General features: G+C 39.4%; 1 protein-coding gene across 9 annotated transcripts in view; it reads right to left on the bottom strand.

The window, feature by feature from the left end:
* Nucleotides 1-22,640, bottom strand: part of STXBP5L (syntaxin binding protein 5L) — a 180,376-nt gene extending 157,736 nt beyond the window's left edge. For 3 of the 9 annotated variants that reach the window (XM_063148407.1, XM_063148410.1, XM_063148409.1), the window contains exons 1-2: nucleotides 21,827-22,632; nucleotides 5,819-5,916 (exon numbers count right to left, since the gene is read on the bottom strand). In XM_063148407.1, coding sequence (XP_063004477.1) covers nucleotides 5,819-5,916; nucleotides 21,827-22,015 — 287 coding nt within the window. In that variant the 5' untranslated portion in view covers nucleotides 22,016-22,632. Of the gene's footprint in view, nucleotides 1-5,818; nucleotides 5,917-21,826 lie in introns of all 9 variants that reach the window. The other 6 variants (XM_063148406.1, XM_063148408.1, XM_063148414.1 and 3 more) reach the window with 6 other exon arrangements.
* Nucleotides 22,641-24,546: the final 1,906 nt, after the last annotated feature.

Genomic DNA, 24,546 nt, shown 5'->3' with positions numbered 1-24,546 from the left:
CACAATTTATATTTAGCTTTTATGCCACCCTTCTCACAGACTAAAACCCCAAGTTACATTCTCCTCTTTTCTTTTAAAGTGCATCCAACCTGATGTCAAACATTCTTTACCACATTTCCTTTAGCTACTGTAAAATTCCATGCCTACTCAGAACTCTGCCAGCAATGATTTAATTAGCGCTATTTATCTTCTTTGCCAGATTTTTTTTTTTTTAGAGTGCACAAACAGCCTCAGTTCTACCTCCCAGGAATACAGTCTCTCTGTGTATATCAGCTGCTGAAGATCCATGATGTTCAACAGAGCTATCTTGGGTTTAGATTTCACCTTCCCCTTTACTTGGCACAGTTACTCTGGAATTGAAGATATGATTACTGGCTGTTTCACAGAAAGATGATGGTCTTATAAAATAACTTAGCTTGGAAAAGACTTCCAAGACCATCGAGTCTAACCACTAACCCAGCACTAAAAAGTCCACCACTAAACCATGTCCCTCAGTGCCACCTCTGCATGACTTTTGAACACTCCAGAGCTGGTGATTCCACCAATTCCCAGAGCAGCCCGTTCCAGGGTTGGACAACCCTTTCAGCAAAGTAATTTTTCCTAAGATCCAATCTAAACTTCCCCTGCACAATCCAAGGCCATTTTCTTTTGTCCTTTCAAGTACTTGAGAGAGTGATAAGGTCCCCCCAAGCCTCCTTTTCACAAGGATAAACACCCCCAGCTCCCTCAGCAGTTCCTTATAGGACTTGTGCTCCAGATCCTTCCCCAGCTCTGTTTCCCTCCTCTGGACACACTCCAGCACCTCAATATCTTTCTTTTAGAAAGGGGCCTAGAACTGGACACAGGATTTGAGGTCTGGCCTCACCAGGGCTGAGTACCAGGGGACAATCAGTGTCCTGGTCCTGCTGGCCACACTATTGCTGACACAGGCCAGGATGCCATTGGCCTTTTTGAAGTCATGTTTGTTTCTTCACAAAACACACCTGTTAAAATAAGTGTTGCTGCACCTTATTTGACATTCAAAAATCACTCTTCCTATTAAAGCATTGGAAGAAGTACAGAAAACAGGCCAGAAAAAGTTATTCCAAATACGATTCTAAAGCAGAATCTCCCTTGAGCAGAACCTGTAGAATTCTTGTGACTTGCAAATGGCTTTACATGAAGATTTTTTAAACATAAGTAAAAGAGATGGTATGTTCTATACCACTCAAAATTGAAAGACTATTTTGTAGCAAATTTCATAGATAGCTGCAATCTGCCATTCTTGAATTTATCCGATGCAATTTCAACCACTAAGACAAGTCAATTTAATGACCTGCTCCTTAGTGCCAAAATTTTCTTACTCCCCCATTTCCTTCTCTTATCCAGTCCCAACTGCACTCCTTCCACTTTCTTTATGCATCATTCTGACTAACATTGGAGGTAAGCACCAGATAAATCAGTTTGTTAATCTGGCAAAAAAAGTAGCACAGCAGAAGAACTGGTATTTTTTCAGGTTAGTGCATTGGATGGCTCACAGAAATAGATCTGACAAGCAGCAGAATTGGAGCAAAGGCAGGGTCAGGACTGGGCAGCTAAGCTAAAGGTGGGGATAGAGCAATGCTTCCACTGTCATGTGTCAGCTAGCCAGAATAATGTTTTGTTTGCCTAGATATAAAATGGCCACTGATAATGGCCATTATTTTCTGATAATGTGGCTAAAAAACAGCTGTGCCTACTGGAAAAGCCTTGCATGGGTTGCAGATGCCTTACAGCATTGCTCAAGCAACTAACAGTGAAAGTGAAGATCTGCATACCCCACAACCTGCATCCATGACAATATGGAGCCTAAAAGTCTAAATAATATGTACCAAAACCAGCACCAGATCACACTAAAACACATACAAAACCATATTTTTACTAATGTAAACCTGTTTGATGTGAATTTTCAGTTTTCTAGAGGCCATTCTGGACCCAGTAAGTTTTCTTTGCACTGGATTTAAGACAAACTTCCTCTCATTTCATGATAAGCAAAAATGGTAATAGCTAGAGAAGAGTGTCTTTCAGAATTTCTCACTGCAATTGACCACTAAATAATCAGCAGTTTGATTTAAAAAAAAGAGTAGATACAGTATTCTGCATGTTTGAAGTAGAGAGCTGCAATGGCTAAACACAGTTCTGATGCAATAAAAGAACTCCAAAGGAAAGGACTCAGTGACTCCAGGAAGTACTTAGAAGGAATTTTAACAAGAATTTGTCAGCTGAATAATTGACAATATAGAAATATGCATCCTAAAATCTGAGCACAGCATGCTGCTCCTTCAGATCTGTTACTGGAATAATCACTGTTAACAATACTGACTTTAATCTATTTATTCAGACTGAGAATGCAAAAAATCCCCAGACTTCTCCTTTTCCTCTGAAATCAAGAAGAGACTTAAGTCTGACCAGGTATCTTAATTTCTCACCTCCTTATATGGTGATACAGAACCTTCTCTGACAGCAACCAGAGACTGCACAGTTGGTTTTATTGTGTCAGAAGGTTCTTCACACTGGGACTAGAGAAGATGGATATGGAGACAATAAGAAAAGGAATTCCATTTCACAGCCCCTCTTCATAGAATGTATTTTCCTGAAGCAAGGATATTCCACTTAGAGTGATGTCAAGCAATGATCTGAACAATGATCACAAGTATGGGAGCTGCGAACAGGCTTCCAACAGGAAGAAAATACCTCAAAGGAAAAATGAAATTTGCTGTCTTTAGGACAAAGGTAAAGAATGACCAGTGCCAGAGCAACTGTTTCAGGAGCAGCGTTTTGATCCTTTATTTGCAGACTTTGTTAGTTTGTGTTGGTAGTAGGGATACTACCATTGATGGTTTGCAGTGCTGGAGGTAGCCTGCAGTTGTTTGAACTTCTTTGGGAAACCCACAGAGACTGGGAGGATCAGTAGAGCATAGCAACAACAATTCCCAGTGCAACAGAAGCTAGAGAGAGCAGTTGCATCTAAGCACATTGAAAAGAAATCTAGGAGAAAAAAAATTGACTGCCATACCAGAATGAACTTCCATCTCTGCACTCTAATGGCAGCTTATGAATATGCTCTACTTCAGGACAATTTAACATGGTCAACTTCAATACTGCTGCTGGATCACTCAAAATGATCACCTGAAGGCCTGATGTTAGACATTAATATTGAGACCTGTTAACTTGTGACCAGTAGAAATACCAATACCTTGTGAATCTTTCAGAAAGTCAAGGAGGTAATAATATAATCATGTGTCTTGGACTCATCACAGCAAAACTTGTTCTACATCATGACATGAATATTAAACATAAATTCAGTATTCCCATCCTTTTGTGTTCCCTTTGGCACCACCAGTAAGCAAACAAATAAAGAAGGGGGTAAATTTCTTTAATGGCAGCCAAGTAGTCTGTGCTTTCACTCCATCAACAGTACTGTTTAGAAACACCAGTCAAACACAACGTATGTATAGAAAGAGTTCCCTTTTTCTTATATGACCTACTCATAGCAGAATGAAATTGTACAGTTCTGTTAAAAAGTATTTTTACAGGATACTGTGCAAAACTCAGAGCCACTAAAACCTATATTTTCCTTAGTTTGCTAAAAAAACCCACATTATGAATTTTACTTTCAGATGTAATACTTAATCTGTTACATCATTACTTGAATTTTGTTGCCTGATTTCAACAACTACAAACATCTGCAACAAGACTGGCTTAAATGAGTGGTGTTCTGGGGGTAGTCTTAGGGCCTCTTTCACTGCAAATTTATAAGTCCACAAGCAGGTTTTTTATGTAATATGTTCTGCAAAACTTACAGCCAAGTGGAGAAACCTCGGTTAAAATGAATAAATAAGTAATTCTTTTTATGGTACCCTCTGTCTTCAAAGCACAGTTTCCATTAACTCAGGGCTCAATTAAGCAAACCAGGCTCTCTGTGACTAAGCTGAGAAGCATTTATGTTATGACATATCTTCCAAAAAACAAAAAAAAAAAATCAAATTCCCTGGTAATTCTGCTGCTCTTGCTTGATTAAGATACTAGCACTGGTAGAAATTTTTCCATGAATGAGGTAGGAGTTTGCTAGCAAACAGGAGAAGAAATGTTAAAAGGAAGGACACTTTGAAAAACATTCTTTTCCCTTCTGCTAACTCTTTATAATCTATTTTTATAGAAAATATAGAGAGAATTTTATATAAGCTTAGGGATATAGAAATTTTTCCAATTCATGTTCCATTTCCTGTGTCAGGAGACATGCAGGTTTAAATTAATTCTACATGAACCTGGTTTAATTCAGGCTCTGTACCTGAATTTTCCTCAAAGGAGAGATTTGTAGAGATAAAGGATGCCTAGCCAGTGACAGCACTGCTCCTAGAAAAGCCACACTGCTGAGATGGAAAGAAGAGGTGGGCACAGGAGTCAATCTTCTGCAAGGTCTTCCTCCTACTTCTACCATGAAATTCCCAATACCCTCACTCTGAAGATATCAGTGAAGCTTCCAAGGACAAAGCCCCAGATTTTTAACCTTGCATACCTCTAAAAAGAAGAAGAAACCATGACTACTAGACTTGTACTTCTCAAAGGTACACAAATCCATGGACATTTTCTTCTTTGCATTTGAACATAATATATTCAATCTACTTCACATAGGTAAGAAATAAAGAGTAGAACTATCAAAGCAGAGTGTGTGATATAACTTGAGGTTTAGTTGAGTCTTGTGAGAAATTCTGGGTCAGATAGAAACTGAGGCTTAGGAAAATGCAACTGTTCAGACCAAGAGTACCCAAAAATGGAAGAACCAAAGTTTTAGTAATATTACATGAGACACAGGCTTGTTTTCCACAAGGAGATTTTTCTTTACTTTGTAACCTGCCTTGGGTTCATTGCATTTACAGTTACCTTGGGAACAGGGATAGCAAAAGAACCAGAAAATATTATATTGCTGTTTCATACAGCATTGTCCCCTACTTTAAACCTATAATTTATTTGGCTACAAAAAGTCTGAAAAAAAAAATTGGTTTATGAGTTCTGTACTCTGTAACTTCTAAACCTTCCTGTCTTTCTCCTTTCTTCCTTGTTTTATATGTATTTTCACTGAAGTGGAAAACATTGGAACCATGCCAAACTAAGAAAATGATGTAGAGAAACATTTTGAAATACATCACATTTAAATATTCTTAATTTTTTCTTTAATTTAAGTCTTCAAATTTTAATTACCTTGTAATTAAATTTATTCTGAATAGACTTCTAACTTCCAAATCCTACTGTATTAAAAACAGCACATAAATTGCTGGCACTGAAGTACCTTTATAATTAACGAAAAGAAATAGGCACTTTTATAGTGCTTCACCTTCTCCTCTGGGAAGAGATGAATTCTGTCCTAAAATCACTTATTTCCCACCATTACCTTGAAAGTACCTAAATAATTTCATACACAGCCATCTAACTGCAATTTAACACAGGCTAACTGCATTGCAGCAATGAATTTATTTATTGCTAGCACAACATTCACAATTTGCTCATTATCACTTTGCTGTCCACTTTAACTCGGGATGCTGAAAAAGATCAATTCTGTTTTATCTTAACCAATATATGCCAAAACCATATGCGAAGAATGCAATCACAAATTGTTCTTCGAACCCCTTAGGGACCTGGCTGATTCCTCAACAGCACATCTTTTTCCAGTCTGTCTTATAAAGCAAAATGAAGTAGAACATAACAACTGTAGCCTTACCTGAGTGCTTGAGGAAGGTAAGTCCCATCCCTGTATTACAAAGACACAGAAATGCTGCAAATTGTGAATGAGAAAGGATACATTCGAATAGCTCCTGTTCTTGTTCCGATTGCCAGGATTTTCTGCACTGGGTCAAACGCTAAGGCAGTGGGTAGGTAAGGAAAGCCATGGCGAACCGTCTGCAACAGAGCAAAGGAGCAAAGTGACTGAACTGCAACCACTGAGAGCAGCATGGATGCTTCATGCTTATCTTCTTCTGTATGTTCTAGCATTTTCAACACACTTCTAGAGAAGTATATAAAAAGACACAGTATTTCAAATACAGAGGTGAATTTTGTTCATATGAATTTGTAGTTATGCTTTTCACTGAGTAATATTTTAAATAGTTTTATTGCAACAAAGTAGACTGCAAAGTGTATGCTATTATACAACTGGTATATATTGCTGAAGTGGTATACTGAAAGATAACCTTAATATGCAGGGCAGCTGAACTGTAAACTGAAAAAAAAAGACACATAATATGCTTTCAAAACACTCAACCTCAACAGAACAGCTCCAGCAGAAAGAAATGGAATATGTCCAGGGGAAAAGATCCAATAAACCAATAAACTGAATCGAGTCTATGAGGTAAAAACCTTAATATCAATTTAAAAAACAAAGACGCCAGAGAAGATGTTCTCAAAATGAGCAGCTGAACCACTCACCCTTTCTTAATCTTTATTTACAATACTGTGCTTTTAATTCTAATTTCTGCAGAGATACTTTGGGGAATAAATAAACTGAGCATGATACAACATATCCTTGAAGACTGTCTCAGTACTTTAAGTTATCTCAACCTGGAGATTATGACCAACATGACTTGCCCAATTCTTATGAGGAAGAACACTAACATAAGAACAAAAGTGAAAATAATGAGACACATAAAAAACCCAAGACACATAAAAAATACACATAAAAATGAACAGTAATTAAAATTTTCTGCGGGGCTGCTTTCCTAAAAATGGGCACAAAATGCTGTTTTTTAGTATAATATTAATAACGCTTTATATTATTTAACAAAATAAAACCTTGAACTCTAGGACTGACTCTTTTTTTAGCGGTTGGGATGGTGAGGAAGTGGTTGGGATTGGAGAAGAAGTACTTTGAACTGAATGAATTTTAACTTTTTAAGCTGTCTTCCTCTTCCTTGAAATTATCTAGTTCAAGAACTATGTCTGCTGAAGCATTCAGCAATCCCTACGGAACAATGTCAACAAAAGGGACTCCTTAATTGCAGACCTGTTGAGTAAAAGGCAGCTGATGATTCCACAGCTGTATCACTCCAGCTCCTCCATTACAGCTGGAAACACTTGAACTGATATTCACAAGCAGTTTGGGAACAACCAAATGTATGTTTTTCAGCAAATAACCCCTTCCTTAAAAGAGATCTTACTTGTCTCATATATTAATTACTGCTGATAAGGGAAGTTGTTTAAAGAATGTCTAATTATTAGTTTCTAGGCTGGAAAAACCCAGAAGCATATGCTACTTCAGTAAGCTGTAGAAAAATAACTCACTTTTTATGTTAATGTAGGCATTTATCAAAGACCTCAATTCTGTATCTGGTTTGGTTTTGCTTTATGTTTTGGAGTTTTTTAACTTTCTTAAGTATCAGGATTAGTCAAATATAAAGATTTTTTTATTTTGATATCTAAGCTGGGACCAGACTTACACCCCTAGAAGTGCTTTTACCTCTCATGTCACAAAAATAGAAGCAATCATGGATTGTAGTATTTTCTAGTGTGTTGAACATGTAGCATTACTAATCTGCTGTTATATTTGAAATTTCTGTATTCTGGTGAATAAATGTTCTTCCTTATCTGAAAAACCTTTATTTTCACCAATTATCCTTTTTCAATTATTGATTTTAGAAACATTGTCTACAATAAAGATTAATTTCCTATCAGTTCCAGTCACAGTAAGCTTCTCTGATGTTTAGCCATGACTGGAGTTTTCAGTACTATTTTTAAAGATCTATTTGCATCCTTGCCTACATATTTAGGATCTGCATTGTATTTTCACTATTTCTGCAATCTAGAGTCAGATTTCCCATTTGGAAATTTTAATTGGGTCCTTTATTTGACATAGAACTATGTTTTAAAAGAACAGTGATGTACATCTTTTCAGGATCACAGCTCAGTACAATTTTTGAACTCTAGTATTGACTCAAAAGGGCTCTTTCTATTTTGCAGCCATTTTCCAATTTTGAGTATTTAGACTAATCCAAATTAGGAGGTTTCTGTGACTGCAAAATTCTGCCATTTGAAAAATATTTTTAAAAATTTGTTGAAATCCATTGAACATCCAAGTAAATTACACCTTTCAAGTAAAAAGTTCATATTTATTAAGATTCCAAAAGAACAAAACCCTTTTGGAAGGAAAGCCAAGAAGTACAGTACAGAGTTAGGGCAGAAAATGATGTCTCTATAACTGAGGGTTTGGCCCAAATTCGTGCAGCCTCAGAAATTATTCTGAAAATTAAACCTATTACAAAAGAACATGGAAAATCTTTAACACTCCAAACTCCCAGGTTCCTGTCCTCAGCTTTGGTCCAACAAAAGCTTTTTGGTCCTTTCTTTTTCAAAGGACTGTGAGAAAGATTGACATGAAAAGCCAGTGCTTGGAGTAGACTTTTCAGCTGTGCTTTGATACAGCTCAAGCGAACCTGAGTGTAAGGATGAGTAAGAGTTCCAGAACTGTGGCTGGGCTTCCTTACAGCATTTACTAATACATATGAAAAAGAAAAGAAGACCACAAAATTAACTTGATCCTAGGGTGACAAAAAAAAAAAAAAAAGTACATTCCTTTCCTACTTTATCTGAGTTATGTCCAGTAGGAAAAACAGAGAACAAAACCATCAGTGGTGCTCAGAAATGCAAAACAAAGTAGTTGGGGTTAATAGCAGGCAAAAGCAGAAGTATGGCTAAAAATCAGCCTGTGATCAAAGAAATATAGGGGGGCCTAACTACCCCAAATACCCCAAGAAAGAAGCTGCCAAGAAAATAAAAGGGAGAGAGAAAAACCAGACAGCAGATGGAGCCAGGACTGCTTTTCTCCACATTACCCAGCTTCCTTTAATGCCTCCTTTTTGGGCACGCTGTCTCTAGAGGCAGTCTGTGCTCCCTAGGACATACAGTTTCTGTGCAATATGCAAAACAATTTACTTGAAACAGAACAATTACAAATGCAGATACAATTTCAGCATAAATCTCTGTTCAGCTTAGTTATTTTCTCCTAAATTCTCTTCTAAATCATTTTAAGCAGTGAATTGCATGTATATATCATTAAAATAATCTTTACACAAACAATTTACCTAAATTAATATAGGAAATTGATTACTTGGGCTTGCTAGTAATCTACCAATGAACATTTTAATATCCTGTACAGAACATAATGGTCTTTTTCAGTCTAAAATACCATGATAGATTTCATTAGCTGAAAAAAAATTGCACTAGTACTAATATGCAATATCCAGTATAATTGTTCACAAGGTGCATAATGCAATTCTTCAATATAAGAGTTTTCTTAACGTTTATTCTGTGGTAGTTTATATCAGATTTCAAAGACACCTTTTTAATAAAAGTAATTATAACATTCTCTTGCTCCAGAAAAAAACAGAACCAGATAAAATTTTCAACTGTATCAACTAATAAAGTTTATATTAAAAAATGTTTCTGAAAATTTGCATAAACTTAAAATTTGTAACTTTTCTACTAATATTTTTAGACACTTTGTTTCATTTAACATCTGACAGCAAAAGCGATCTACTTAGGCAAATAATTTCTGAGAATATGTACATTTGCTAAAATTTAACTATATAGTCCAAACATGTGGCTCAGTATAGAGAGTCTACTTCCAAATTGTCACCAACATGCCAAATGCAAAAATGTCATTGAAGAATAATTGAATGGTTTACAGAATAGAGGATGAAGTGTTGACTGAAACCTCTCCAGTCTCCATGTCGGAAATTAAAAAATGACAATGATTACAGCATTTTTCCCACTTCAATACTATTTTTAGTACTGTGCTGCTCCAAGATGGTAGTGATAAAAATGAGTGCTTATACAAATGAGCTGCCATGTATTATATCACTACAAGACATGATATCCCCCTTTTATGGATCACTGTGTCTGTAATCTCTGATTGGTAAGACTGATCCCTTCTCATTAAAAATGGAAAGAGGACAAGGTATCAGCAGGCTTCCAACCAAAGTAAACAACACAGGAGAGATAAATTTTTTATCAGTTAAATTTTCATTTTTTGAAGTAATGCTTTTTGTAAAAAATCACAGCTTAGCTGCAATTTTCCAATCCAAGTTATTGATTCCATCTAGTTCTCCAACCTCTAATAGGAACCACAGCTTCTGAGCATATTCACAGAATTTTCTAAAAAACTTCAGTTTGTTTTTTTTTTTTCTTACATAAATATACCTACAGATAGCTCTTTTCCTTGGTGTAAAGCTAGAAACAGTCATCTGGAAAAAGCCATTTACAAAAAGGACTCTGGACCTGTAGACTGGGAAAGCTGATTGCTGTCCCTGACAAGATGATAAAATAAAGACTAACAGAGCACACAGATAAAGATTGTTGCAGAAGTCAGCAGAGTTTCTTCAATGGGAAATCATGTCTGACTAGTTCTCTCTAATTCTGTGAAGCTGTCAGCATGCAAGTAAATAAAGGGAATATGAATATACATAAGTTTTCCAAAAGCCTTCCAATAATATTCCACTGCAATGTTATTAGAGAAACAGAAGTGTCATGGGACTAAAGAAATTTCTTTGTGGACTGAAAGCTGGTTAGATCACAGAAAACAAAGGACAGAGTTTTATGGATTCTTTCCATGAAGAAAATTCACAAGTAGAGTTCTCCATGCTTGGACCAATTTTATTCATTGTCTTTAATGACCTATAAAAGGTAATGAACCCTGAAGTCTCTGATCTCAGAGCTAATACTATGCTCCTTTGGATAGTGAATTTCAGAACCACCAGTGACCAGCTCCTGAAAGACTTCATTAGAGTGACTTAACTGGGCAAGAAGTTGATAAATGAGCTTCAGGGTGGATAGATGCAAGATATCTAGAAGAACAAAAAAAAATCTTAACTAGAACTGCACAACGCTGAAATTGGAACTAGCATTTATAACTCAGCAAAGTAATTTTTGGGCATGGTTGTCATTCCTCTGAAATATTTGGTTTAATGTTCAACAGCAACCCCAAAAAGCCAAGTAATATTGGACATCATGAGGAAGAGCATGAGGAATAACACAGAGGGCATCATTCTGCTGCTGTAGAAAACCTGTGTGAGCCCATTGCTTGAAAGCTGTTTGTGTTTGTACTAAGACTTTCATAAACAAGTGAGTGGGTAAGCTAAACACATTTGGCAAAGCCATGGAGGAAATCAAAAGAAATTAAAGATTAGTTTAAAATGGGGGGAAAAATGGGACAAATTCATTGACATGATTGATAAATGGATTTTAAAAGGACCAGCTAAAGATACTCCCTCTGACATATCAAATCCAGTGATGGTGAATGATGGGAGATTGGAAAGGGAATGGACTGCACAAAATGATGTAATTTATAACCCTCCCTAAGTGACAATTCTGCAGCCACTGTCAGAGACTGACTGCTGGGAGATATGGACCATGGGTTTGTCTCAGCAGGCCATTTCTTATGAGCTTATTATCCTCACCAGTAGCAATGAAACAGAGAGGAAGAAAAAGGAGATCAGTATTGGTGGAGAAAAATACAGTAAAGAAAACACCTGGAAAATGCAGGCACAAAAGAGAAGTGTTACTGAAATAGGAATACTGGGGCAGGAAGAAAAGATATGTTTAAGAAACAAGAACAATTTCATAAAATTCCCCTACAAACACTTCTGGCATAGAAGAATAATATTTGTAGTAATAGGCAAATTTGGTTTGGTGTTTAATTTTCATAATATGGAACTTACTTTGTTATAAAATGTCACTTAATTAGCTATGGTAGAATTTTGAGAAAGTAGCTGTCCTGGACATAATATACTTCAAATACAGCCTGAATTTTAAAAGTTTCATTTCACAAATATTACATACAGATAATTATATGAAAAATGAGAGAGATTTTAGAGTATTTGAAATTAACTGACTTAAATATTGTACATTTTTTGTACAATGAACACACAAAATTTTTTTTCTGTAACAAAGATCTCTGCAGATACTTCAGAGATGTGTTTTTCCACTGTCATTTTCAGTTCTGCAAGCTAGATGTTAGGTTATTAAATAAGGATGGTCCTATTTAGATGTGATTCATATAGATACAAACAGCCAAGCTAAGCAAACCACAGGGGAAAAATAAGGCCTTCTGAATTTCAAAAAGCATTCTCTTCATGCTTGTCCTTTGAAATACACTGGAGCGCATCAAAAATACAAAATTATTATAATTTAAACAGGAAAATCCACAAATAAAGAAAATGACACTGATCCATAAGCTTCATTATCCCCAGCTCAGGTGAGGTTGGAAGGGAACTCTGTAGACTGTCTGGTCCAGCCCCTCCTGCCAAAGCTAAAGGGGTTGAATTTTAATATCACTTTCTGGATCTATTTAAATCAGTGCAGCTGTGGCCAAGCAACTGCTTGGCAGCTGCACCATCCTGCTACATCCACCACAGCACCGAGTTACAGCATAATAAGTTACAGGGTAATACATGAATATAACCATCCCAAGAGAGGCATTATGCCCTTTGGAGACATCCCAAGTCCAAGGGAGAATGATGAAGGCAAAATTCTTTCACCTCTTTCCTTCCTATTCTGTCTAAAAGAACTCTCCCAAGTAAAAAACAAACAAACAAACAAAACCAAACAAATAAAATAAAATAAAAGCACCACAACAAATCCCAGGCAAACATACAAAAAGGGAAGTAAATATGGTGGTATCACGTACTTCCCACTATTGCCATGTAAACTGGCAAGAAGAAACAGGGCATCAGCATATGGAGAAATGTCTTGATTGTTCATAAAACTGTATCTACCCTTGTCTTTAATGGAGAATTATAAAAAAATCCTAACCCTAAACTACTGATTGCAAAGTTCATTTTGGCCTACCTACTTAAGCAAGACTTTAGTCCACCAAATGGAAAACCTTTATAATCAAAGCAATCCAAACAGCAGCTCCACTGATTTTGTCATTGCATCATTTAACCGTATCACTCTAGAACCTGAGACAGGCTGGTTCAGAGCATCACAGAGCATCATCTGCCTGATGGAGATCTGCTTCAGCAGAGGCACGCAGAAAAACTGCAAAATCATTCAACTTATCTGATGGCCCTGAAAGGAAAATATTTTGTCTTCACTCTGACTGTGGATACAGAGAATAAGATAATTCTGTAACTTTAATGAGAAATTAAATAAAAAGAAATCTGTTTTTATTAAGTTTACATCAGACCAACATAACAATAACACTAATTAATTTTGCATGACTTCCCATTTTTGGATTTTCTGAAACTTCACTACTTTAGACTAATTATGTTCTGTTATGGCTGATTGTGGTTTCTGCTCTGAAACAAATGCTTCGGTTGCTGCTTTCAAAATATTTTTGTTTTAAAAAAACCCCAGCCATACTGGGGGATTGAAAAACCCTTACTGCTGTGATAAAGTTCTTGAAGGGTGGGGGGTTTGGTCTGGGGAATGGCAGGGGAGGAAGCTAGAGAAACAGAGTGTTAAAATCACTTAGATACAAAGATAATCTGTGTTACTGGTTTATTCCTGTGAAAATCTGTTTTGCAATGTAATTTGCCATTCTTGTACACAAATGCTATTACCAGATTTCATTGCTAGCATTTACAATGTTGTTCACTATTTAATACTAATTCATAATTAATCTTCTCCCACCTTCTTTCTGTATACATGCTGTATTCAATTTGAATTTTTTTTCTGATGTTGAATTGAGAACTTAGTCTGAAAATAACAGCCAACATCTCACCTCGCACAGGGTGAAGGTATATTCCAAAGAAATGCAGGTATTTTGTGGCAGGTTTTTACCCTCTCACAGCAGTGAAATCCAGCAGATCCTGCACATCACTGTCCCCCTCTGCACTGCCTATGGAGCTACCAAGGACACAGCTCAGGCACCAATGAAGGATCCTAAGAACCAGATCTCTGTTTACATAACCACAGGCCACTTCTCCTGCCCTTGCCTCATTCAGGGAGCATTTCAAAATAGATGTAGGGACAAACACGAATAAAGCAGGGATCTGTGGACTCATTAAAATCAAGTTTCATCCACAGTTACATGGAATGTATGTGTAACACAAGTGATGATGGGCAGCTGTAACTGAGAGCACACCTCCACCCTGAAGGGATGCAATAGATGGAACAGGATGAACAAAGCAGAGATGAGCATTCATTAATTTATTATTATTTACTATTTTTGTGATGTCCAGTGGATAACACAGAGATCTTCTCACAGGAACTGTTGCAAAGAACACAAACAGAATAGCATTCATCCTCCTCACATGTTGTATAATGTTCAAAACAAATGTGAGGGAGGACAGGAACAAAATATAAGCAAACACTTCAAGAAAATAAAAATATGCAATAAAGACTAGATTGCCTCACATCTAGACATAATTGGGTACTAGCTGAATAAGGGACCTGACTTCTGAGTGTCTGACCTCACAGCATTCTTACATAACAGACATTTAAATGAAATAGAAGCACTATTTTTAATTTGTTGGATTCAAATCCTGCAAAAAAGACGTGCTACCATACAGAAACATGCATCTACTTATACACACCACAGAATTCAGTAAGGCCCCTTCTGAGTCCATGCATTCACCAACTCAAAGCCTTGATTACTGAGGTTGGGGTTGTTTCAGTACTATAGGCAACTTAACTTCAAAGGAACCATAAAGAGTGCACCTCCTCAGACTTTGACCCTAGCTACAGGTGACAGATTGTGTCTAGTACTTTTTATTATTCATGGTCTTTGCTGGTGATCTGTTAGGAATGGACACAGCACTGCACAAAGATAACATCTTATTACATTTGAGCACACTTGCCAGCCATCTGTACCTAATAATATTGCTTTCTCTCCTCTCCACAGATGCACATTACTTGTATTTCTAATCCTACAGTCCTCTAATTTTCCCCTGTAATGACTCTAACACACATTGTGACAAATTAATATACTCCACAAGCTACTTTCATAAGCACTTTTTCTGAGAATAGCCAACAGACTGCTATATTCATGTAGTTTAGGGGTGTTTTAGTTCACCCTCTACTGCTTCCTTTCCTCAGTTTATAAAGTGAATACACTAACTTTTCATAGCATTTTCACAGAGACTTCAAAAAGTGTTTTGGGCATAACTCATACACCAGGGAGTATCAGATGTCGCAGAATAGGAAGCAGATACGAGTGGATATTCATCTAAACAAAGTGAGAATGGGGTCTGTCTTGGATTTAGTCCAGCTCCACTGAGGACAGCTGCATGTTTTACACAGAATATGCATTTCTATCTGGAAAAAAAAACAACTTTATATTTTTAGCCAAAAACCTCTAAGTAATTTCTTGGTAATTTCTTTAAAATATTAAGTGTAAGTATTTTTCTTCCAGAAGTAAGCTGGGGGGAAAGTGGCTTATGCAACCAACTTTTTATGTGACAGCTCCTCAATCAGAACACTGTGAGTCAAGGAGTCTGAATTTCTTCCATCCCTCCTACAAGAGATTAAAAATTGCTTTTCCCACTGCAATAGTGAGAAAAATTCTCATTAACTACCTGGTGACCCTCAGGTGAGAAATAATATAGCCAGTGTTCCCACTAGAGTTGGAGTTGTTCAGCCCGGAGAAGAGTACAGGGACACTTCAGAGCACCTTCCAGTATCTAAAAGGGGCTAAAATAAAGCTGGAGAGGGACTTTTTACCAGGGGAAACAACTTCAATTTGTGTCCCATTGTCCTAAAAGAGAGTAGATTCAGATTAGATATTGGGAAAAAGTCCTTTACTGTGAGGGTGGTGAGGCACTGGCCCAGGCTGCCCAGAGAAATTGTGAATGCCCTATTCTTAACAGTGTTCAAGGCCAGGTTGGATGGTGCCTTGAGCAGCCTGGTCTGGTGCAAAGTGTCTGTGCCCATGGCAGTGGGGTTGGGACAGATGATCTTCCAATGTCTATGATCCCATGGATTAAGAAAAAAACTCCAAAAAACTACCAAACCAACAACCAATAAAAAAGCCACTTGAAATGGGACACAAAATTAGAGCAAATATCTTAACCTTTAGGTTTCCCTTTGTGAAATCAAGAGCTGAACTCAGTGATCCTCAAGGATCCCTTGCTACTCAGGTAATTCTTTGATTCTTATATCGTTAAAAATGCAAGGTCAGCCATAAAAAGTAAAACAATTAAATACATGAAATAAGTTAATCTATGCAGTATGAATTTGTTCTCCTCTTGTAGGAATTAATTAAATTATCTTCTTCTGCCATTGTACAGTGGAGCCAGAAATCCATCTGCAGTCGTTTGAGACAGAAAGGAAATTCAGAGTCATTCTGGCTATCTAAGGTGGGCATATAAAAAGAATAACTAACCTTAAGATGACTCTGCAACTGTGCAGAATATGTGCAACAGAATGTGAACACAATGGGAGGCCCAGTGGGAAGATGTGGGCTAAGTTAAATATACTAAAAGGAAAAACAGATGCAAAGCAGATCAAGCTGGAAACTCAAAACAGGGGACGCTGAACATTTTGGCTTTTCTGTGGCATCTACACTGCAGGGATAATATCATTTCCATCTCACAGAAATATTATGAAGGTCAATTCATTAATGTTTAGAAAGCTTTCAGAACTACAGTGGTGAGCACTTCTGTTGGAAAAGTCCATGGGGAACTTAATATTCAGGCATGCTCTGAGTTTTAAGTATGCAAAGAAATATTGAAGTACTTTCCTATGAGCAAACACTATTTGTTCTGCTAAATTAAACCTATAGAAGAAATATGGGATCATGTAATTAAAAGTTGTCTGTGCAAACAAAGGTATTTAAGAAATGTGGAACTTTTTGAGTGCTTTATTCAAAAACCTTAAAGGTCTGGAAATAATTTTGAAGATGTAATTGCATGTGCTGGCCATGAAGGGTGTGCATTACTTCATTCAGGATTAAAAATACAAAAATACAGACATTTGCACAAAAAAACCCCAAACAAGTGAATCCAGTTATACTACTTCAGGTACCTAAAAACCTCCAAAATTCTTTCAAAAGAAGCTTTTTATGTGCTATGCTCTTTCCCATAGGTAAGTCCTATATCTAATTAATATAAACACTTAAAAAAGAAGAATAGATTATGCTCATCACAAATTTAATGAAATTACTATAATCTAATTTAGAGGTGTCATTTATGACTCTGTAGTTTTAAACAGAATAGTGTTCAGCACCTAACTTTAGATCCAAACTCTGGTATAGAGGAAAAAAAATAATTCCCCACATTATTTCATTTACCACTTAAGTATTAAATGAACTCTGAGAACCTTCAAGTAAAAGCTCATACTAATTTTAAAATTGGATTTCACTAAAATGTACCACTTTGCAAACATTTTATTTTTTGCTCTCTGTATGACCTCAGCAAGGAAACAAGACAGATTAACCAAACAGCTCAAACTGACTAAAACACTGTGGACAGCTTATAACAAGGGGTTTTTTGTTTTTAAAACTCCATAATCAAAAATGTGCTCCTGCAGCATTGTGCTTAAATTGCCATTCCAAAATCCATCTTCTCTCTGTCATCACTGAACTACAGTGTCACGTAGCATTTGCAGCTAAAATACCTACTTGGCTGTTGTCAGAAGGACTACATGTTTATCTTCATAGCTTGACAAAATACAGTATTATAATCTATAAACTCTCAGAATTAAAATGTAAGACCACCTGATAGGAAATCCAGATAGTTAAGGTATTTAACTCATTGACTGTATCTGGAAGGCCTGTTTTTGCCAAACATAAGCAGGATTAGGTAGGCACAATTGCAATTGGCCATGGGATTCCATATCAGTTTTAACAAAAGCCTAAAACAGTTCTGGCCTCCATGGGTTTTGCATAAAGCCTGGGTAATGAACATACTGAAACTATGACTATACTGTCAATATAAATAATACAGCACGAGTTAAAGGAGGTTTATTGTGTTGCACTGCTACCCAGTAATAACACTGAAGACCAGTTTGGAAAAGAACAGAAATCTCATGCTTTGGGGTTTAAAGGTAGTCCATAACCATTTGGGAAGCAATTCTTTGAGAAGATTAAATTACCAGTTCCTGGACCTTTGCAAGGGTACTCAGTTGCTGCCCACAGCAAAAGAAACTGTGTTAGAGTAGATTAATTATATACCTGGTAAAGTACAACTGTTACTGTGCTCTTAACTGAGGTCTTGATTTCAAAGTTATTAACCTCATGCTCTGCAAATTCAATTCAACCCTATGATTGTTCTCCAAGAAAACCCTGAGTGGTTCTACATGGGAGACCTATTTTCATGAGGAACAAGTACTTCACGTACCAAAAAAATGTACATCTTCATTCTTATTCAGTTCTTCCCAAATGTGTCATCCCCTAACAAGCAACCTTCTGAAAAAGTAATAAAATCACTGTTTTCTCCTTTTATATTCCATCTGCTCAAAGTTCTACTTAAAAGATTTAAAACATCCTAACTTCTCACTTCCTTTATTAATAGTAGATCTTTCCCCAGTGCCATATTTTAGTTTCTGGATGGTCTGAACAAACACAGGTGAGCCTATGATTGCCAGAGAAAAAGAAACAACACAAATACAGAGGGAAAATACAGAGAAGCAAACCCAAGGAAATTAGGTCTATCCCAATTAAAATTAACATAGACTTTAGTAGCTTATTCTACTGGATCATGCCTAGTTTTAGGATGATGCTGCCATCTCACATATTCAATTCAACTAATGTGAACTATAATCAATATTTTCATGATTTGCACTTGGACACCTAATCCCAAGAGCAGCCCCTAGATGCAGCTTAAACTGTACAGCTTCCTGCTGTCACAAAATAGGTAAGACAATATTTCACATTGCTTGAATACTTTGAAATTGGTGCCACTGATTCATTATTACAGCTACCAACATATAAATTTATCATGCTTAAAACAGGACATAGCTATTTCATACAGAATAGTTTCAAGAATATTACATTCTTTCAATATGGAAGATCACATTAATGATTTAAATATAAAGGCCAAAAGTAACTCATTGAGAGCATCTCAGTGTAAAATATTCAGTTTACTTCTGTTAAACTCTAATCTGTATCTCAAAAAGACACTGTGGTCATAACCAATCTAAAAATGCCACAAAATGGAGAGCTGGCTTTCAGGTGTGTTACAAATGAAATCAGGAGCGTTGCTGTTCAAAACAGCGTTCTGCTAGAGGACTGGATCTGTGTTTTCAGTCAAGCAGACCTCCCACTAACTTCAGAAAGACAACTTATTTACATAAAAAACTGCAGGGAAAGGCCCTTTAATTCTTAAGTATGATTCAGCTTTTATGTTTCCCTTCTAAATGAGGATTTTTATAACCAGCAAAGAAAGGAAAACCACTCTGAGGTGCTACTTAGGCTGTTAGCCCAGAGGCCTCGACCCTGCAGGTAACAAACCAAAACTGCCATTAGCTTTACCCAGTTCTGCGTGCAGCAGGATCACAGATCCTTGAATATGCAGCCCTGTAACTTATGTAACTGAACATGCAAATACCCAGCTGAAATTCCAGAGGTGCTGCACAGCAGAAGCTCGGGGAGGGCAGAATTTGGGTTATGTGTGTGTGGTGTACTCTTAATCGCACGCAGACGGACCGAGGTACAAATTCCGGCAGGGCCGTGGCCCCTGGAGCAGGCAGGGGGAAGCTGTGCCCGCCTCAGGCCCCGCTGCTCCCTTGCAGCAGCACAGGGCCCTCCCAGCTCCCGGGGCTTCCCTCAGCCGGCTCCCGGTGCTCCTGAGGTGCGGCAGAGCTGCCGAGGCGCAGCCCGTGCAATAAACTGCGGAGTGGCGGGAGCACACGAGCACCCGGGGGCTTGGAAGTTTGCTTTCGGCATACCTTTGTATCTTGGAAAAAGGGATCCGGTATTTTGTGTACCACAGACCTCTGCAGTGACATACATTCAGAAGCAAGTGCTGCTGCAAGCAACCAAAAGGTTTCCTACACAAATATTTACTTTGTTGAGAACATTTTAACCTGAGAGCTAAGACAGGCAAATATTAGCTACTGAAATCTTCAAATGACATAGTCCTTTACACATATTCCAACTAGATCTATCAGGACATAACACTAACTGTCTTCAAGTAATATCAAAGTAAACAAGGGAAATAATGGAGATTAGGAAAAGAAAATTCATTTCACCTTATGTTGCTTACTTTCACAAATATGCCGTACAAAATAAGAATATATATATCACTAAATACAGATCTTTGTCCTTACCACATGACTTAAACACGAAAAACCATGTTGATTTTTAGCCTTACCTAGAAATCTCTGAATTATGTACCTTGATTGTTCGTGTTATCTTTTTACTGACATGACAAAAAAGGGAAATCACTGTACTGAATACCTGGAGTTTCATAAAATGCTAAATTACTGTGTACCTAAGCAAAAGTAGTCAAATCCAAGCCTGGCAAGCAAGTATGAATCTAATGCACTCATCACTGACACTCTATTAAACTACAGAATCATTTGAGTCAAAAGGCTGGAACCTGTTGTGGTTCAGAATGACAAAGAACTATAAGAAAAAAAGAAATAGTATTTTGTAGAACCTATCTAAAGGTCTCTGAGTCTTTAAGCCATAAGGGCTCATTCTTGTCCCCTTGAACTCTGCAAGAGTTTTGACACCAGCTGTAGCTGCAAGCCAAACAGAATTAGAAACATGGTATCTGAGATCAGGGAAGCTCTGTGTTTCACAAGGACCAGGTCTGCACACAAAATGTCTCATAGGTTTATCTTGGTTATTTATATTTCTTTATTCTTTCCAACCACAAAAAAGAAATAATGATGTGCTGGAGTTGACTGTCATCTAAATTTCAGATCAATTTGCATCCGATTAATAAAAGCAAAGTATACTTTAATAGGTGAAGTCCATTTACTCCCAGTAATGCAAATTGCACTAATTAAAAATTCTGGTTTTGAAGCTTCGAATCAAAACAAATAAGCAAACAAAATTTCTAGTAAAGCCACCAGAATTCACATGAAACTGACAGGTAATAGTAAAAGACCATAATCTCCTTTTGTATTTTGTCTTCATTACAAAAGTATGATTTTCATATTCCAGAGCTCATCAGAAGTACCAAACAGTTTGTTCTTTTTTACAGGTGCAAGTATTTAAAACCACCTCTAAAAGCTTTGTTGCAGAAAGCATACAAACCAAATACAGGGATATCTTATACTTTCTACTTACAGAAAATTCCCACTTAGGGAAGTGATCAACACATTAAAAACCAGAACAGATTTGTCAACTTTTGGTATTTATGCTGTCCCACTAAGTTTGCTATCATGCAATCAGAAACTTCAGTACTAATGGTAAACAGGCACCATGAATCTACATCCAGCTCCTCACAAATAACTGAAGTCCTGGGCTCAGGAGTCACTGCACTGTTTTGTATTTCTAACTTCTGCCTTTTTCTTAAAACAGAGAAGGAAAAGCAGGGAGGATGGGAAGAGAGAGGAGGGGAAGTAGATGCGTACAATCTTCAATTTCTAATGACTTGTAAATGTTATCGGTACTAGCACCAATTGATTTGCTTTCCTGTCCGCAATCCTGTCAGCCGTTTGGGGTCCAAGTGTTAACTTGGAATTCAGCCCTGAGTGCTGAAATCAAGATTTCTATGAATTTGCTGAGCACCCCAACTCTGCAGCAGGAAGAAAAAAGCATCCACTGGATCTCTGTCTTTTCATTCCAAAGTCCTTATACAACCACTGCAGTTCTCAAGTAAAACGCTTATTGGTATCATATTACTACCCCCCCCCCCCCAAAACACACACACCCCCCATCCAGGGTAGATTTTATTATTTCCATTGAAAATAAAAATACAGTCTTTACCTTACAGATCTGAAAATAATCTGAAGTGAGCGTCTCCTGGATCTCCTCTCTGGGTGTCCCTGCAGCTCCCGCAGTCCCTCCTGGGTGCACGGAGCCACCAGCCCCACTTCCACTGCCACCGCCACTGCTTCCAACAGGGGATGCGGCAGTTAAACCATCCAAAACTTTGCGAAAATTAAATTTCTTCATTTTGGAAAAATCTTTAGGAGGATTTGAGGGGGGAGAAAGGATGTGTCGTAACACATTCAGCTACATGTAGCGACCGAGAAAGTCTTTAATGGTCCTCTGAGTGAGGCAGCACTTTAAGTCTCTTGTACCAAACAGAATGTCAATATTAGGTATAATTGATCGAAAAATACAAAGGCTTCATTTTGTCAGACGCAAAAGCTACCTGGAATGGTCCTTTCCAAAAATTAATAAATAAATAAGTAAATAAATAAAAAATCCACAAGCAGCAGGACTAAGATTTACGTTCAAACAAGGAACAATGGAACAACCGCCATCGGGTTCGCTCGCAAAATCCACATTTAGCAGTGGTCAAAACAGAAAAGTAAATAAAAAATTCAAGCTGGCATCCAAAACAGTGGGATCCATCCCTCTACCTCATCTGCCTAAGATCTGCCTTCGGCACTTGATTATTTCAGCAAAACTACCAAAATGCGTCTACATTCAATTGCCCCTTCCCCTCAGAACCCCTTGGAGCCAGGGGTATCTCTGCCCCCGAGGTTTCCGCGGAGCGGATTGCCCGCTCCCAGCCGCGGGTGCGACTCCTGCTCCTGGTTCCCTGCCCAGCCCAGCAAATGCCGGCAGCCGCTGCCGCACTCGGCGCTCCTGTCTCTCCCCTCGGGCTCCACGGCAGGGTGCGAGGCGCGGGCTGCGAGCCCCCTCGCTCTCCTCGCCGCCCCGGCCGCCGCTCCGTGAGGAGCGACGGCAGCGAGCGACCCCCTAAGGCGGTACGGCCGTCCCAGGCTGACCACCCGTCCCGTCCCTGCGCTGACGGACCCCCGCCCGTCCCGATCACCGAGCCTGTGCCGCTGCCGTGCTCTCCCCCCAGAACCGCTCCGGCGGGACCGGGCTCCCTCGGGCGCCGGGGGGACGCGGGGCGGGGAGGGGCGGGTGAGGAGCGGAGCGGAGCGGGGCAGGTGAGCGGGCAGCGGACGGTGGAGGTGGCGGCTCCCGCCCGCCCGGCGCGCTCGCAGCCGTTCTCCGAGGTACTGAAAGCTCCGCCGGCGTCGGCCGCAGCTCCTCCTCCTCGCCCTTCCTCCTCCTCCTCTCTTTCCCTGCCTCCCGCCCCCGTCCGCCAGGCCCCGCCTGCCGCAGCAGCGCGCAGCCCGCGCCCCGCCCCCGCTGCCGGCTCGACTGTGGGCGGGGGGGAGGGCGGGGAATCGTTAGTGATTGACAGGCACGCGCGCGTTCCTATCCCCTGCTGCGGGCTGGCCGCTGGAACGTGACTGGCGGGCAGGGCAGAAGGGGCGGCTCCAGACAGGGAACAAGCGATGGTTGACGGCCCCCGCGGTCCGCAGCCTCTGATTGGAGCGCTGCGAGGATGGGCATCGACTCTCACCAATAGAAGCGCAGTTCCGCGACGCCCCGCCCCCAGCCCGGCGCGATGGGCGGGGCCAGGGAAGCTCCCGCCCCACTGCGGCGAGAGCGGCAGCGGCCGCGGAGCTGCTGAGGGGGAGCAGCCTCGGGGCAGCGGGGCTGGAAGGGAACAGGGTTTATGGCGGTGGGGGAACTGAAAGTTGGTGTCGCAGCTTCAGCTGCGTGCGGAACGTCGAACAGACCCAAAATTCGGCATAAAGTTGTGTCAGGGGAGACTTTGGTTGGATATTAGGAAAAGGTTCTTTCACCCCGAGGGTGGCTGGGCACTGGAACAGGCTCCCCAGGGAAGTGATCATAGCACCCAGCCTGACAGAGTTCAAGCAGTGTTTGGAAATTCCCTCAGGCACATGGTGTGACTCTTGGGGATGGTCCTGTGCAGGACAAGAAGGACAAGAGATGGACTCAGCGATCCTTGCGGGTCGCTGCCATCCCAGGATGTTCTGTGGCTCTGTGCAAATGCCACGGGAGGTGACGCTCTCGGCGGTGGCAGGAGCGGCCCTGAGAGGAGCCCCCATTGCTCGGAGGGGTCTGTGCGGGTCCGTGCTCAGCCCTCACACTGACATTGCCTCCTCGGGGGCAAATGCCTTTTTCCTTCCCGGGAGGAATACAAAGGACCCGGGGCTGCGCTTCCCGAGGCTCGCTCCGAAGCCGTGCAAATCGCTGGGGACAGCTCTGTGGCTTCTGAAGCGCGATCCGGCAAAGGAGGTGTTACACTGCACACAAGCCTCTATAAAAAGGTTATTCAGGTCAGGAACAAATGAGGCAGCGATTAAAAGTGACTCATGGCACTGCGCTGTCAACGTGGTTGGAAGCCGAGAACTGAATAAAATGGTGTAAGGAATAAGCACATAGCACCTCTCCTGTATAGGAATTAATCTTTAACACCTCACCTAAGTGTTGTACTTTCTTCACACTTGAGGTGACCAATGAGTGCACACTGGTCACCTAATTTTTCACATGTTTTAGGGGTGCTTACTGTAGTTCTGATACCCACTCTAACCCCAAGTTTGGTTTTTATGAATCCTACAGTCCTATGAATCCTAGTTTTTATTTCAGCATCTTACACTGAGATTTATGCTTTTTTTTTTTTTTTATGCTTTAGCTCGTCCCTTTGTGTT

The sequence above is a fragment of the Melospiza melodia genome, chromosome 2 (assembly GCF_035770615.1).
Source record: "Melospiza melodia melodia isolate bMelMel2 chromosome 2, bMelMel2.pri, whole genome shotgun sequence".
Lineage (NCBI taxonomy): Eukaryota > Metazoa > Chordata > Aves > Passeriformes > Passerellidae > Melospiza > Melospiza melodia.
This window is presented reverse-complemented; position numbering and strand designations above follow the sequence as displayed.